The sequence below is a fragment of the Oncorhynchus clarkii genome, chromosome 12 (genome assembly GCF_045791955.1).
Source record: "Oncorhynchus clarkii lewisi isolate Uvic-CL-2024 chromosome 12, UVic_Ocla_1.0, whole genome shotgun sequence".
NCBI classification, from domain to species: domain Eukaryota; kingdom Metazoa; phylum Chordata; class Actinopteri; order Salmoniformes; family Salmonidae; genus Oncorhynchus; species Oncorhynchus clarkii.
This window is the reverse complement of record NC_092158.1, coordinates 82,386,452-82,402,893: the sequence shown is the minus strand read 5'-3', so window position 1 is coordinate 82,402,893 and position 16,442 is coordinate 82,386,452. Positions and strand designations below refer to the sequence as shown.

The 16,442-nt window shown below is 50.7% G+C and overlaps 1 protein-coding gene across 1 annotated transcript in view; it reads left to right on the top strand.

The window, feature by feature from the left end:
* Positions 1-12,271, top strand: part of LOC139421477 (SH3 and multiple ankyrin repeat domains protein 1-like) — a 136,826-nt gene extending 124,555 nt beyond the window's left edge. Inside the window, exons 24-26 of the mRNA XM_071172423.1 lie at positions 2,991-6,603; positions 10,327-11,223; positions 11,592-12,271. Coding sequence (XP_071028524.1) covers positions 2,991-6,603; positions 10,327-11,223; positions 11,592-11,664 — 4,583 coding nt within the window. The 3' untranslated portion in view covers positions 11,665-12,271. The remainder of the gene's footprint in view (positions 1-2,990; positions 6,604-10,326; positions 11,224-11,591) is intronic.
* The last annotated feature ends 4,171 nt before the right edge of the window (positions 12,272-16,442 follow it).

Here is a 16,442-nt window from a genome sequence, read left to right as displayed (position 1 = left end):
TCCATCCCTATACCTCAGTCTCTCACCCATCTGATCACTCTGCTCTGTCTATCCTCCATCCCTATACCTCAGTCTCTCACCCATCTGATCACTCTGCTCTGTCTATCCTCCATCCCTATACCTCAGTCTCTCACCCATCTGATCACTCTGCTCTGTGTCTATCCTCCATCCCTATACCTCAGTCTCTCACCCATCTGATCACTCTGCTCTGTGTCTATCCTCCATCCCTATACCTCAGTCTCTCACCCATCTGATCACTCTGCTCTGTCTATCCTCCATCCCTATACCTCAGTCTCTCACCCATCTGATCACTCTGCTCTGTGTCTATCCTCCATCCCTATACCTCAGTCTCTCACCCATCTGATCACTCTGCTCTGTCTATCCTCCATCCCTATACCTCAGTCTCTCACCCATCTGATCACTCTGCTCTGTGTCTATCCTCCATCCCTATACCTCAGTCTCTCACCCATCTGATCACTCTGCTCTGTCTATCCTCCATCCCTATACCTCAGTCTCTCACCCATCTGATCACTCTGCTCTGTCTATCCTCCATCCCTATACCTCAGTCTCTCACCCATCTGATCACTCTGCTCTGTCTATCCTCCATCCCTATACCTCAGTCTCTCACCCATCTGATCACTCTGCTCTGTGTCTATCCTCCATCCCTATACCTCAGTCTCTCACCCATCTGATCACTCTGCTCTGTGTCTATCCTCCATCCCTATACCTCAGTCTCTCACCCATCTGATCACTCTGCTCTGTCTATCCTCCATCCCTATACCTCAGTCTCTCACCCATCTGATCACTCTGCTCTGTCTATCCTCCATCCCTATACCTCAGTCTCTCACCCATCTGATCACTCTGCTCTGTCTATCCTCCATCCCTATACCTCAGTCTCTCACCCATCTGATCACTCTGCTCTGTGTCTATCCTCCATCCCTATACCTCCGTCCCTCACCCATCTGATCACTCTACTCTGTCTATCCTCCATCCCTATACCTCCGTCCCTCACCCATCTGATCACTCTGCTCTGTCTATCCTCCATCCCTATACCTCAGTCTCTCACCCATCTGATCACTCTGCTCTGTGTCTATCCTCCATCCCTATACCTCAGTCTCTCACCCATCTGATCACTCTGCTCTGTCTATCCTCCATCCCTATACCTCAGTCTCTCACCCATCTGATCACTCTGCTCTGTGTCTATCCTCCATCCCTATACCTCAGTCTCTCACCCATCTGATCACTCTGCTCTGTGTCTATCCTCCATCCCTATACCTCAGTCTCTCACCCATCTGATCACTCTGCTCTGTGTCTATCCTCCATCCCTCTACCTCAGTCTCTCACCCATCTGATCACTCTGCTCTGTGTCTATCCTCCATCCCTATACCTCAGTCTCTCACCCATCTGATCACTCTGCTCTGTGTCTATCCTCCATCCCTATACCTCAGTCTCTCACCCATCTGATCACTCTGCTCTGTGTCTATCCTCCATCCCTATACCTCAGTCTCTCACCCATCTGATCACTCTGCTCTGTGTCTATCCTCCATCCCTCTACCTCAGTCTCTCACCCATCTGATCACTCTGCTCTGTGTCTATCCTCCATCGCTATACCTCAGTCTCTCACCCATCTGATCACTCTGCTCTGTGTCTATCCTCCATCCCTATACCTCAGTCTCTCACCCATCTGATCACTCTGCTCTGTCTATCCTCCATCCCTATACCTCAGTCTCTCACCCATCTGATCACTCTGCTCTGTGTCTATCCTCCATCCCTATACCTCAGTCTCTCACCCATCTGATCACTCTGCTCTGTCTATCCTCCATCCCTCTACCTCAGTCTCTCACCCATCTGATCACTCTGCTCTGTCTATCCTCCATCCCTATACCTCAGTCTCTCACCCATCTGATCACTCTGCTCTGTCTATCCTCCATCCCTATACCTCAGTCTCTCACCCATCTGATCACTCTGCTCTGTCTATCCTCCATCCCTATACCTCAGTCTCTCACCCATCTGATCACTCTGCTCTGTCTATCCTCCATCCCTATACCTCAGTCTCTCACCCATCTGATCACTCTGCTCTGTCTATCCTCCATCCCTATACCTCAGTCTCTCACCCATCTGATCACTCTGCTCTGTCTATCCTCCATCCCTATACCTCAGTCTCTCACCCATCTGATCACTCTGCTCTGTCTATCCTCCATCCCTATACCTCAGTCTCTCACCCATCTGATCACTCTGCTCTGTCTATCCTCCATCCCTATACCTCAGTCTCTCACCCATCTGATCACTCTGCTCTGTCTATCCTCCATCCCTATACCTCAGTCTCTCACCCATCTGATCACTCTGCTCTGTGTCTATCCTCCATCCCTCTACCTCAGTCTCTCACCCATCTGATCACTCTGCTCTGTCTATCCTCCATCCCTATACCTCAGTCTCTCACCCATCTGATCACTCTGCTCTGTGTCTATCCTCCATCCCTCTACCTCAGTCTCTCACCCATCTGATCACTCTTCTCTGTCTATCCTCCATCCCTATACCTCAGTCTCTCACCCATCTGATCACTCTGCTCTGTGTCTATCCTCCATCCCTATACCTCAGTCTCTCACCCATCTGATCACTCTGCTCTGTGTCTATCCTCCATCCCTATACCTCAGTCTCTCACCCATCTGATCACTCTGCTCTGTCTATCCTCCATCCCTATACCTCAGTCTCTCACCCATCTGATCACTCTGCTCTGTGTCTATCCTCCATCCCTATACCTCAGTCTCTCACCCATCTGATCACTCTACTCTGTGTCTATCCTCCATCCCTATACCTCAGTTTCTCACCCATCTGATCACTCTACTCTGTGTCTATCCTCCATCCCTATACCTCAGTCTCTCACCCAGCTGATCACTCTGCTCTGTGTCTATCCTCCCTCCCTCTACCTCAGTCTCTCTCATCAGTCCTTTTCATCCCTCTCTTGTATCTCTGTCTGTGGTGAACTGCAGGGGTGACTGAAGAGGAGAAGTCCCATCTCAATCCTCCGGCCATGAAGTTTGCCCGAAGTCTCTCGGTTCCCGGCCCAGATGACATCCCCCCGCCCCCCACCACCGCCCCACCAGACCCCCCCTTCTCCTCTGCCCCACCGCTGGGCTGGAGAGGGGGCAAGTCTTCCCAGCAGCCCTCTGTGGCCGTGTCCCAGTCCACCTCCACAGCAGCCCACTACCAGCTCTACTCTCAGTCTGTGCACTTCACCCACGGCGGCCGTGAAAGGGCAGGGGGGCCCAGTATCGACCCTGGAGGAGGAGGGGTGGACCACACGCACCAGTACTCTAATGCCCCTGCCCACGCCGCTCAGAGCAGGACTGCCTCTAGGAAAGGGGGCTACCCAGGGGAGCCTGTTGGATCGGGAGGGGGAGGAGGAGTCGGGGGGGGCAAGGCTGCAGGTCTAAGGAGGGGCTACAGTAACGCCGCCCCACCTTCAGGCAGTGCCACAGTGATGCCCCAGCAGCAGCAGACCACCCAGAGCCAGCCGCAGAGGGCAGACCGCAGTGCGGCTGGGGGGGCTGGAGAGGGGGTACCTAAAGGAGGGGGGGCGCGGAGAGGGAAGGGCCCTCTGGTAAAGCAGTCCAAGGTGGAGGACCTGCGGGCTGGCCAGGGCACGCTGGGGGGCAAGGCCCCAGTGGAGAAGAGCTCCATCCCCATCCCCACCATCATAGTCAAGGCCCCCTCCATCAGCAGTGGCAGTGGCCGCAGCAGTCAGGGCAGCAGTGTGGAGGCTGAGCCCACCCCCCCAGGGGAGACCGACAGAACCCAACCCCCCCACGGACCCCCTTCCACCCCAGCCCCGCAACCTCCTGCTCCTCCCTCCATCCCGGCCCCTCCACCACCCTCCTTCCGAGGCCAGGATAGTGACTTCACCAGCCAGTTTGGGGCGGCCATCGTGGGCGCAGCCCGCCGGGACAGGGAACGCTTCCATGAGGCCCGCAGGAAGAGCGCCTCCATCTTCATGTCTGCCGAGGAGGAGGTGGGGCCAGGGGGAGGAGGAGGAGGGGCAGGGGGAGGAGGAGGAGGGGCAGGCAGGACACAGACCTCTCAGCAGCAGCAGTTCAGCCCCCAGTCCGGTGGCCCCCCCCCACGCCTCCGGCCCTCCAAGTCCATCGACGAGGGCATGTTCTCTGGGGACACCTTCATCCACCACACCCGCAGCATGCCCCCTGCCTTCGGCCTACCAGAGTACTCCTCCCCGGCTCCAGACTACCAGCCCAAGTCTGTTCCGGCTGACTTCTACGGGGCATCAAGCCGGCAGCAGGTCCCCTCTGGCACCACCTTCATCCACCCCCTGACAGGAAAGGTCCTGGACCCCTCGTCCCCCCTGGGTCTGGCCCTGGCTGCCAGGGAGCGGGCCCTGAAGGACGACGGCAGGATGAGGAGGGAGAGAGGGACCGAGCACCAGTTTGTACGACAGATGTCCAGTGTGGTGACATTCCCCTCCCAGGCCACCTCCCCCACACCGGCTTCCTCAGCCACCCATTCCTCCAGCTCCTCCTACCTGGTCACCTCCTCCTCCCTAGCCGCCACCACCTCCTCCACCAGCCAACCCCCCTCCCCCAGGATCCTCAGGGGTGCAGGCTGGGGCGAGGAGGGGGGAGGAGGGGAGCGGGAGGGTGGCGGGGCCAGAGAGGGGCTGAGGGTGCGCTTCTCTGAGGACAAAACAGTCCACACACATCACTACCAGTCCCAGCACTACCAACCCTCCTACAGGGAGGAAAGACAGAGGGAGAGGTCGAGGGAGAGGTCGAGAGAGAGGGAGAGGTCGAGAGAAAGAGAGCGGGACAGAGAGGGGTACATGAGGCAGCAGACAGCACCTACCCAGCAGCCCCATCAGCTGTCGTCCCAGCAGCCTCGCCAGGCCTCGTTTCTGAGGATGGAGAGTGAGGCAGGCTACATCCTGTCTCTCACCCCTCCATCTCCCCCCGCTACAGCCGCCCCGTCTCACCCTCAGGGGGGAGGGGGTTCCGGGGGCAGTGGCCTCATGGTTCTGCCGCCCCCTGCCCCCTCTGTGGATGTGGATGATGAGTTTGTGTTTGCGGACCCACTGCCCCCTCCGCTGGAGTTTGCCAACAGCTTTGACCGGGGTGGAATGTCAGGTTACACACACCGTGCCATTATCAACAACCTGGCCTCCCGCCAGCAGCAGCCCCCACCACCTCCCCCTCCTCCCCCACCACCCCCTCCAAAAGACATGTTTATCAGTGGGTTCCCGGCCCACACCCCCCTACCCTCCCCACAGGCGGGGGACTCTACCACCTCCAGCCTTACCTCCTATGACAGTGAGGTGGCCAACCTGACCCAGTCAGGAAACTCCCCCACTCAGACATCACCCAACCCCCTTCCTTTACCCTCACCCTCCGGCCTCCAGCCCACAGGACCCCCGCCTCCTCCCTCTGTCTCCCCCCCACCCCCACCCCCACCCAGCTCCTTTCACAGACCCTCCCTTGCCATGACCCACTCTCACCACCTCTACAACAGCACGCACACCGGGCGCTCCTCTCCTTCCCATGGGCGTTCCTCCCCCACTCCTCCTCCCAAAGGTCGCTTCTCCCCCACCCAGGGTCGCTTCTCCCCCACCCAGGGTCGCTCCTCCCCCACCCAGGGTCGCCCCTCCACCATCCATAGGAGCTCATCCCCCACCCCTCCTCCCCACTCCATTGCAGGTTCCCCATCCTACCGTGGTCCCCCTCCCATCTCCTCCACCGCAGCCTCCTCTGGCCCCTTCCGGGGCTCTGCAGCCCTGACCTCCACCGCTCCCTGTACCACCACCACCACCACCACCACCGCTGCCACCACCACGAGGACCTCAGTCCAGCCCCACCAGGACAGGACACACCCAGCCCCCTCTGGTTCTACAGCGGCCGGCCGCAGGATAGGGGAGCACCACCCTCACCCCACAGCCAAGGCAGGGGAGTCCCAGGAGACGGTGGTGGACTCTGGGATAGAGGAGCTGGACAGCCGCAGCAGCAGTGACCACCACCTGGACAACATCCTGGCCATGAGTGGAGGAGCCAGAGAGAGGCTGGAAGAGAGGCTGGAGAGAGGGAGGGAGGGAGGAGGAGGAGGGGAGGGAGACAGAGCGGGAGGAGCAGACCTCCTGGAGTCGTACATGAGCTACCTGGACGGACAGACGTTTGACATGCACAACACCACAGCCGCCGGCTCCACCTACCCCAAATCAGGCAGGTTCAGGGAGGGGGGGCGCGCGGCCGAACTACGCAGAGAGACCGGTACTGCCCCGCCCTCCTTCCAGTCACACAGACGGAGGGAGGAAGAGGAAGAGGACGAGGAGGGCGAGGAAGGAGATGAGGAGGACGATGGAGAACGGGAGGGTTATGGGATGACACAGAATTTGGGGCGTCCCACGTCACCCTACTTTGACCGGCCCCGGACCCCTGAGATGAAGCCTCTGTGGGGGTCAGAGGGTCAGTTAGTAGGGGACCAGGGGACCTACCTGGAGGGCCGGAGGCTGTACCCCCCCATATCCAGCATGAAGGCCAGCATCATCAATGAGCTCAGCAACAAACTGCAGCAGAGAGGGAGCCAGAGATCACTAAGTAGACACAGGTACTCGCTATGATATGTTAGAGGATATTTGGTGAGGTTGTGTGTGTTGATACAGGTAAAATGACTACAGTTATATTATCTTCAGTAGAACCATAGATTTCAGTACAAAGGCCTGCATGTTTTACTTGTACATCAGTGGAGGCTGCTGAGGGGAGGATGGCTCATAATAATGTCTGAAATGGAGTCAAGCCATGTGTTTGATACCATCTCACTGATTCCGCTCCAGCCACTACCACGAGCCCTTCCTCCCCAATTAAGGTCCCACCAACCTCCTGTGATGTAAACATCAATCACACAGCGATCTCTTGTCCTGGCGCTACTTGTGCATTTTGTGGGAATGGGTGAGTGAGTGAGTGAGTGAGTGAGTGAGTGAGTGAGTGAGTGAGTGAGTGAGTGAGTGAGTGAGTTACTATGTCAATTCTTCCCCATGTTTATGTCCCATACTTTTGTCTCCGTCTGCTTTATGTCTCTCCTCCACCAGAAACAGGTAATTGCTCTCCTCCTTTCTCACACACTGTCTGTTTGACTGGACATAAAACATGTCCCCTTTCTTCAATTTACTGCCGGTGTTTCAACAGCCAGAGAAAAGAAAAGCAAGTTCCTGTCTACTCAGCACATATTTAATAGCAATTAGCTGCTGTTAACATCCTGAGCCTCATATTGATAGCCAATCTAACAATGTCAAATCAAATCAAATCAAATCAAATTTTATTTGTCACATACACATGGTTAGCAGATGTTAATGCGAGTGTAGCGAAATGCTTGTGCTTCTAGTTCCGACAATGCAGTAATAACCAACAAGTAATCTAACTAACAATTCCAAAACTACTGTCTTGTACACAGTGTGAGGGGATAAAGAATATGTACATAAGGATATATGAATGAGTGATGGTACAGAGCAGCATAGGCAGATACAGTAGATGGTATCGAGTACAGTATATACATATGAGATGAGTATGTAAACAAAGTGGCATAGTTAAAGTGGCTAGTGATACATGTATTACATAAGGATACAGTCGATGATATAGAGTACAGTATATACGTATGCATATGAGATGAATAATGTAGGGTAAGTAACATTATATAAGGTAGCATTGTTTAAAGTGGCTAGTGATATATTTACATCATTTCCCATCAATTCCCATTATTAAAGTGGCTGGAGTTGAGTCAGTGTCAGTGTGTTGGCAGCAGCCACTCAATGTTAGTGGTGGCTGTTTAACAGTCTGATAGCCTTGAGATAGAAGCTGTTTTTCAGTCTCTCGGTCCCAGCTTTGATGCACCTGTACTGACCTCGCCTTCTGGATGATAGCGGGGTGAACAGGCAGTGGCTCGGGTGGTTGATGTCCTTGATGATCTTTATGGCCTTCCTGTGACATCGGGTGGTGTAGGTGTCCTGGAGGGCAGGTAGTTTGCCCCCGGTGATGCGTTGTGCAGACCTCACTACCCTCTGGAGAGCCTTACGGTTGAGGGCGGAGCAGTTGCCGTACCAGGCGGTGATACAGCCCGCCAGGATGCTCTCGATTGTGCATCTGTAGAAGTTTGTGAGTGCTTTTGGTGACAAGCCGAATTTCTTCAGCCTCCTGAGGTTGAAGAGGCGCTGCTGCGCCTTCTTCACAATGCTGTCTGTGTGAGAGGACCAATTCAGTTTGTCTGTGATGTGTATGCCGAGGAACTTAAAACTTGCTACCCTCTCCACTACTGTTCCATCGATGTGGATAGGGGGGTGTTCCCTCTGCTGTTTCCTGAAGTCCACAATCATCTCCTTAGTTTTGTTGACGTTGAGTGTGAGGTTATTTTCCTGACACCACACTCCGAGGGCCCTCACCTCCTCCCTGTAGGCCGTCTCGTCGTTGTTGGTAATCAAGCCTACCACTGTTGTGTCGTCCGCAAACTTGATGATTGAGTTGGAGGCGTGCGTGGCCACGTCCGTCTTCAGGTGTAGGCTACTAGTGAATAGTGGTGGTGAGGTTGGGTAATGTGTTATGAATAGTGGTGGTGAGGTTGGGTAACGGGGTATGAATAGTGGTGGTGAGGTTGGGTAATGTGTAATGAATAGCGGTGGTGAGGTTGGGTAATGTGTTATGAATAGTGGTGGTGAGGTTGGGTAATGTGTAATGAATAGTGGTGGTGAGGTTGGGTAATGTGTAATGAATAGTGGTGGTGAGGTTGGGTAATGTGTTGTGAATTGTGGTGGTGAGGTTGGGTAATGTGTTGTGAATAGTGGTGGTGAGGTTGGGTAATGTGTAATGAATAGTGGTGGTGAGGTTGGGTAATGTGTTGTGAATAGTGGTGGTGAGGTTGGGTAATGTGTTGTGAATAGTGGTGGTGAGGTTGGGTAATGTGTAATGAATAGCGGTGGTGAGGTTGGGTAATGTGTTATGAATAGTGGTGGTGAGGTTGGGTAACGGGTTATGAATAGTGGTGGTGAGGTTGGGTAACGGGTTATGAATAGTGGTGGTGAGGTTGGGTAATGTGTTGTGAATAGTGGTGGTGAGGTTGGGTAATGTGTTGTGAATAGTGGTGGTGAGGTTGGGTAATGTGTAATGAATAGTGGTGGTGAGGTTGGGTAATGTGTTATGAATAGTGGTGGTGAGGTTGGGTAATGTGTAATGAATAGTGGTGGTGAGGTTGGGTAACGGGTTATGAATAGTGGTGGTGAGGTTGGGTAATGTGTTATGAATAGTGGTGGTGAGGTTGGGTAATGTGTTATGAATAGTGGTGGTGAGGTTGGGTAATGTGTTATGAATAGTGGTGGTGAGGTTGGGTAACATGTACTGAATAGTGGTGGTGAGGTTGGGTAATGTGTTATGAATAGTGGTGGTGAGGTTGGGTAACGGGGTATGAATAGTGGTGGTGAGGTTGGGTAACGTGTACTGAATAGTGGTGGTGAGGTTGGGTAATGTGTTATGAATAGTGGTGGTAAGGTTGGGTAACGGGGTATGAATAGTGGTGGTGAGGTTGGGTAACGTGTACTGAATAGTGGTGGTGAGGTTGGGTAATGTGTTATGAATAGTGGTGGTGAGGTTGGGTAATGTGTTATGAATAGTGGTGGTGAGGTTGGGTAATGTGTTATGAATAGTGGTGGTGAGGTTGGGTAATGTGTAATGAATAGCGGTGGTGAGGTTGGGTAATGTGTAATGAATAGCGGTGGTGAGGTTGGGTAACGGGTTATGAATAGTGGTGGTGAGGTTGGGTAATGTGTTATGAATAGTGGTGGTGAGGTTGGGTAATGTGTTATGAATAGTGGTGGTGAGGTTGGGTAATGTGTAATGAATAGTGGTGGTGAGGTTGGGTAATGTGTTATGAATAGTGGTGGTGAGGTTGGGTAATGTGTAATGAATAGCGGTGGTGAGGTTGGGTAATGTGTTATGAATAGTGGTGGTGAGGTTGGGTAATGTGTTATGAATAGTGGTGGTGAGGTTGGGTAACGGGTTATGAATAGTGGTGGTGAGGTTGGGTAACGGGTTATGAATAGTGGTGGTGAGGTTGGGTAATGTGTTATGAATAGTGGTGGTGAGGTTGGGTAATGTGTACTGAATAGTGGTGGTGAGGTTGGGTAATGGGTTAAGAATAATGGTGGTGAGGCTGGGTAATGTGTAATGAATAATGGTGGTGAGGTTGGGTAACGGGTTATGAATAGTGGTGGTGAGGTTACATAGAGAGCCCCTCTGTGTACCGTAGGTACCGTATGTGTCATTGTCATTCCTTCTTTTCTGTCCCTAGGTTTTCAGAAGACTCCGCCTCGGCCCTGAGCCCCCCCTCAGTTCGTTCCCTGTCCCCCTCCCCTATCCACCACTCCCAGCCCGCCCTGTCCCTGTCCCCCACCCCTTCCTCCCAGTACCCCAACTGGAACCGTTCCCCATCCCCCCAGCCCCCTGTGGCTGCCGTACAGCCCCCTCCACGCTCCCACTCCCCCCTGTCCTCCCCCACCTACTCCCCTTATCCCACCTCCCCTAAACACCGGCCTGTGTATCGCACCAAAGCCCTGGAGTTCCAGTTCATTCCAAGTAGAGAGTCCAGGAAGGCAGAGTCCCACCACCTGCAGCGTAGGAGAGCCCCCAGTCCCCTCATCTCCCCCTCAGAGAGGCCCAAACTGGGTCCCCCCCGCCCCTCCTCCCTCCCCCTCCTCCCCACCACACCCCTCTACAGCAGCCTCTACGAGCTTCGCGGCTCTATGACCCCGCCCTCACCCGCTAACCACATGGGGGACCCCTACTTCTCCCCCTCCCCTCCTCTCTTCGCCCCCTCTGGTGCCCCTCCTCCCCCAAACGCCTCCCTGTTGGTGTCTCGCTCCCTCTCCCCCACACACTTTTTATCTGGTAGCTCATCCCCTCCCCTGCACCCTCTCCCCGCTCCCCCCTGCCTGAGCTACCCCCACCTCCCTCCCCCATCCCCCTCCAAGCCCTTTGCCTCCAAGCCACTGCCTTATTGGACCAAATACGACGTGGCTGATTGGCTGGGATACCTGAACCTGGGCGAGCACAGGGAGCATTTCCTGGACAACGAGATCGACGGCACTCACCTGCCCTCCCTCACCAAGGAGGACTATCTGGACCTGGGGGTGACGCGTGTCGGACACCGCATGAACATCGACCGTGCTCTGAAGAGAGTGACTGACAGGTAAGGGGAAGAGCGATGGATGGGTGAGAGGATAAGAGTACAGAGATAGGCCAGTCTTGTAAAATAAACAAAGATAAAACAAATCCTATACCAGGTTGTAAACCTCTGCCTATCCTCCTCTCCTATCTCTGTCCTCTATCTCCTCTGTCACTCTTGTCTCTGTCCTCTCTCTTGTCTCTCTCTTGTCTCTGTCTCTCTCCTGTCTCTCCTGTCTCTCTCGTCTCTTGAATTGAAATCAGGCTCAAAATTAATGAATGTGTTATTCAGATAGTATGGCACTGGGGCAGCTCTTACTCTTGTTAAATCGTCCATTACTGGCTTAAACAAACAAAAAAAACATGACTTTAATCTCTCTATTCGTTCCCAAGGCTCTCCAGCTCTCCTTTTCCCATTTCTGCTCTGTCACCACGAGGAAGAAGGGATGAAGGGAGTCGGAGCTGAGAAGACAAACAGAAAGAGAAAGGAGGGGGGATGGAGTCAGTGAGGGAACAGGAGAGAGAGAGGCCACAACTGCTGCTATCCATGATGGATTCACACAACAAAAGCAGAGGACCTGATTTCACCCAGAGGGAGGACCAATCAGGAAAAGAGAGGGGAAATGAGGGATGGAACAAGGGCTGACCAATGCCTGGTACTCAGGGCCTGGTAGTTGACTCACACAGATACACTCACATGCACACAAATACAGTAAAACACACAAGCACTGACTCTAATGTCAACACACACACACAAACACTACGAGGATGGAATGACTGAATGTAGATTGAGGCAACAAATAACAATATGAGTAAAATAGTGATAAAAATTTGCCCAAAATATTGAGAGAAACAATCAAATGTTTAGCTTTTTCATCTGAGCAGTTCTTGGTGTTGTTGGGGAAAGAGAGAACGAAGATTGTCCTCATTATTAACACTAGTTAGAGCTTTCTCCACCTGTCTTCTCTGGGTATCTGTAGTTCCTCCTCTCTACCCTAGGGTTAGGTAGCTCCTCCTCTCTACCCTAGGGTTAGGTAGCTCCTCCTCTCTACCCTAGGGTTAGGTAGCTCTTCCTCTCTACCCTAGGGTTAGGTAGCTCCTCCTCTCTACCCTAGGGCTAGGGTTAGGTAGCTCCTCCTCTCTACCCTAGGGTCAGGTAGCTCCTCCTCTCTACCCTAGGGTTAGGTAGCTCCTCCTCTCTACCCTAGGGTTAGGTAGCTCCTCCTCTCTACCCTAGGGTTAGGTAGCTCCTCCTCTCTATCCTAGGGCTAGGGTTAGGTAGCTCCTCCTCTCTACCCTAGGGTTAGGGTTAGGTAGCTCCTCCTCTCTACCCAAGGGTTAGGTAGCTCCTCCTCTCTACCCTAGGGTTAGGTAGTTCCTCCTCTCTACCCTAGGGTTAGGTAGCTCCTCCTCTCTACCCTAGGGTTTAGGTAGCTCCTCCTCTCTACCCTAGGGCTAGGTAGCTCCCCCTCTCTACCCTAGGGTTAGGGTTAGGTAGCTCCTCCTCTCTACCCTAGGGTTAGGTAGCACCTCCTCTCTACCCTAAGGTTAGGTAGCCCCTCCTCTCTACCCTAGGGTTAGGGAGCTCCTCCTCTCTACCCAAGGGTTAGGGTTAGGTAGCTCCTCCTCTCTATCCTAGGGTTAGGTAGCTGTAGCTCCTCCTCTCTACCCTAGGGTTGGATAGGGGTTAGGTAGCTCCTCTCTACCCTAGGGTTGGATAGGGGTTATGTAGCTCCTCTCTACCCTAGGGTAAGGGTTAGGTAGCTCCTCCTCTCTACCCAAGGGTAAGAGTTAGGTAGCTCCTCCTCTCTACCCAAGGGTAAGGGTTAGGTAGCTCTTCCTCTCTACCCAAGGGTTAGGTAGCTCCCCCTCTCTACCCTAGGGTAAGGATTAGGTAGCTCCTCCTCTCTACCCATAGGTAAGGGTTAGGTAGCTCCTCCTCTCTACCCAAGGGTTAGGGTTAGGTAGCTCCTCCTCTCTACCCAAGGGTTAGGTACAGTAGCTGTCTAGCTTGACTGTTGTTGGTTCCATAGCTGGCTGTTTATTCAGATGTGTTCAGTTTCAGTAGAGACTCCCCTTACAGTTAGTGGAGTGCAGTCAATGAAACCCTGTGTGAGTGAATAGAAATGTTAAGAGCTCTTTGTCTGAGTGAATGTCATTGCTGGAGCGAGTTATTGGGATGAATATTCATGTCCATATTCTGTAGTTCAGAATATGGGCATGAATGAGACAAGGTGGCAGCCTACATGCATGTCTTGGGTAATGTCGTAGGTGGAGTACCTCTAGTAGGGGTCAGTGTGTCATCAGCGGAGCCCCTACCTGTTGGACTGAATGATATGACTTGTCCCCTGTTGGAAAGAGCTTGATGGGTAAATCCTCACTTGACTGTAGTGGCTGTGACTGGAGGAAACCTGTCAGTATGACTGTGTGTGATTGGTTGTCTGTTTTTACCTCACTAATGGGACGGCTCCATGCTCACTGAAGGCCCTTCGATAAGGACCTGTAAACACATTCTATTTCTCTATAGCTTCTTTATCATCTTAAGTCTTATAACGGCATATTATATACAGACTGGTCACTGTATTACAAATCTGTAGCAAAAATAAGTGCCCAGACCAACAGCATAGAAATAAACACACAGACATGTACACCCTCTCACTCAATACACAGATCACTATACTGGCACATACAGAAATACACACTTACAAATGCTCATGTACACACATATACACATTCTCTCTCTCTCTCTCTGTGTTTGTGTTAGAATTAATGGGACACCTTATTAAATATATTTGTTTGGATCCAAGATGTAACTGATACTAAAAGGGACTGATTTCGGAGATGGAGGGAATACGTGACATAATCAGTATCTCATTGAAGATTGACTCCATTTATACAAAAGACTTTCGAAGCATCGAAGCAACTGCTTTTCAACCGTTCTAATGTTCTCTGTGCAAGGGAGAGAGACTGAACAGGAGAGGGGAGGGAAAGAGAAACAAACTGCCACATCTTCCTCTTTCCCACCCAATCCCCCCACTCCTTCCAAAAACTCTTTCAACAGAAGCATGAGAACATAAACTAAGGCCCAAATGAGTGGGAGGAGAGATTTGTTCTGTTTTAATACTACAATTGTTCTTACAACAATTTTTTTTAACTTAAGATGGGTCTGGAATACTGCTATTGATATGGAGTGAATTATTGTTACTATTATCATTACTATCATCGTCCTTACTGTTATAAGGTGCAGTTCCCCGTTCTGCCTTTCATGGCTGAGGTGGCGCTCTTTTGCATTTTAGGCAATGTATTTTCATAATTTTGCCAGAAGTGTTAGTCGATATAATCCTATAAACTTGTTATCATGAGATTCATGACTGTAGGTCAAAGTATGACACCATGGTGTCTAACAATTTAAAATGTATATAAATATACAATTATATTGTTACTTCCAAAAATACAGAAAAAATATCTATTTAGTTTGATGTACAAAATGCTTTACATATCAAGGCTTTTGTCTAGTCATAAAACCACCACCTTTGCCCTCTTGTTTTGGTATAATATTTTGAAATGAAGGTTTGACTGAGATTGACATTGAGGCCTAGATTCAATCCGGAGGGTGGAAGACCCGCGTTATAGCACGATTGGCATTTAAAGACAATGTTCCCGCATTCCCAGAGACTGCATTCACAGTAAACACTGCATTTGTAGGCTCAAATGGAAATGACCTCTCAATGTCAATTGCGCTATAACGAGGATATTCCGCGTTCTGGGTTGAATCTAGCCCTAAATATATTTTTATGCAAGAATTCCTCTGCCATCCAAGCTTCCTCTCACTTTAAGGCAGTGTCTGTGTATAAAGCTGTGAATATACGTATCACTTTAAACCTCACTGTGTGGAAGCCAAAGTTAGATTCACTACCTTATTCACATTATTTTATGCAGATCAAGATGTAGCTATTGTGCCCTGGAAATGGCCACGAGACAAATGGTATTGTGAAAAATATGCATAGAATTATTCACATCAAATGTGTTTATTTTGTACATTTCAAGTCATTATGGATTATTAAAGTAGTATTTTATTTATTGACATTTCATTGTTTATCTATCTACTCATTTAAACATTAATTTATGTCAGGGCTATTCAACCGGGGGGTCCACAAAACCCCCAAAGCAAAACGTGATTTTTATATCGCTATCAATAACAGAATAAACATTTTGAATTACATACCTACAGTGGAGAATATCTTCTTTATAATTATGTCAACTTTATTAATCATGTCCTGATATAGAGCAAATTACACTCATTGAAGCCAATAATTACACCAGTGTCTGACATAGGCTTTGAAACAGCACACATGTATAAGTTTCCAGTGTGGCGAGTGCTGCTGGAAAATTTTCTTGACTTGGACATACATTTTTGACAACACATGGCAAACCTTCGTTTAACCAGCTAAACAGTTGTTCTTAGCGGAAGTGTTTAAATGACCTATCTAGGTAATAGGCTGTGTTAGAGTTTACACTTCCTCTTCCAATTATGTGAGAGTTCAAAATAATGACAAATTATCTACCAAATCTATTTTTAAATGTTGATTACTTCACCTTTCCACTGTCAATCACCTGTTGAGAAGACGTAAAAAAATGTCTCATGTATGATGGGGTCCCTGGGTCGCACGCTTGCCTGGGAGGGGGTCCCTGAGCAAGGAAAGGTTAAATACCCTATGTCATTTTCACGGGAATTATACTATTGACCTATTTTCACCTTGCATTTAGTTGGATTGGGTGCTTTCAGCTTAATCTGTGATCAGTTGGACATCTCTTTTCTCCATCACTAAAATTAAACAAGGGCTCTTCCATTATCTCTATTTACTATTTACTACTAAACACCACATTTGAGTCCTAAAACACATCCCCCAGCAGTGGGTGGGTATTGGCAGGTTACATGCATGAGTGCTTTCCATCTCACACCAATCTGGAGGAATGTGAGGCCTTCAGATCCTTGTCCTTATGCCCACACGCTATACACTTAAGCTGTTTACACAGGGAGAACAATTCAGTAACATTTGAAAAACTGATTTGTCAAATGACCAATTAGTGGAAAAAATATCAGAATTGGGCTGCCTGTGTAGACAGCCTTACATGAGCAGCGTTCAGGATGGGGAATGACGTTTGTGACTGTGGTGATCAAGGTTATACAAACGCAGGTGATATAGCAATAAGGACGATGAAAATAATGCTCACCCAAATTAT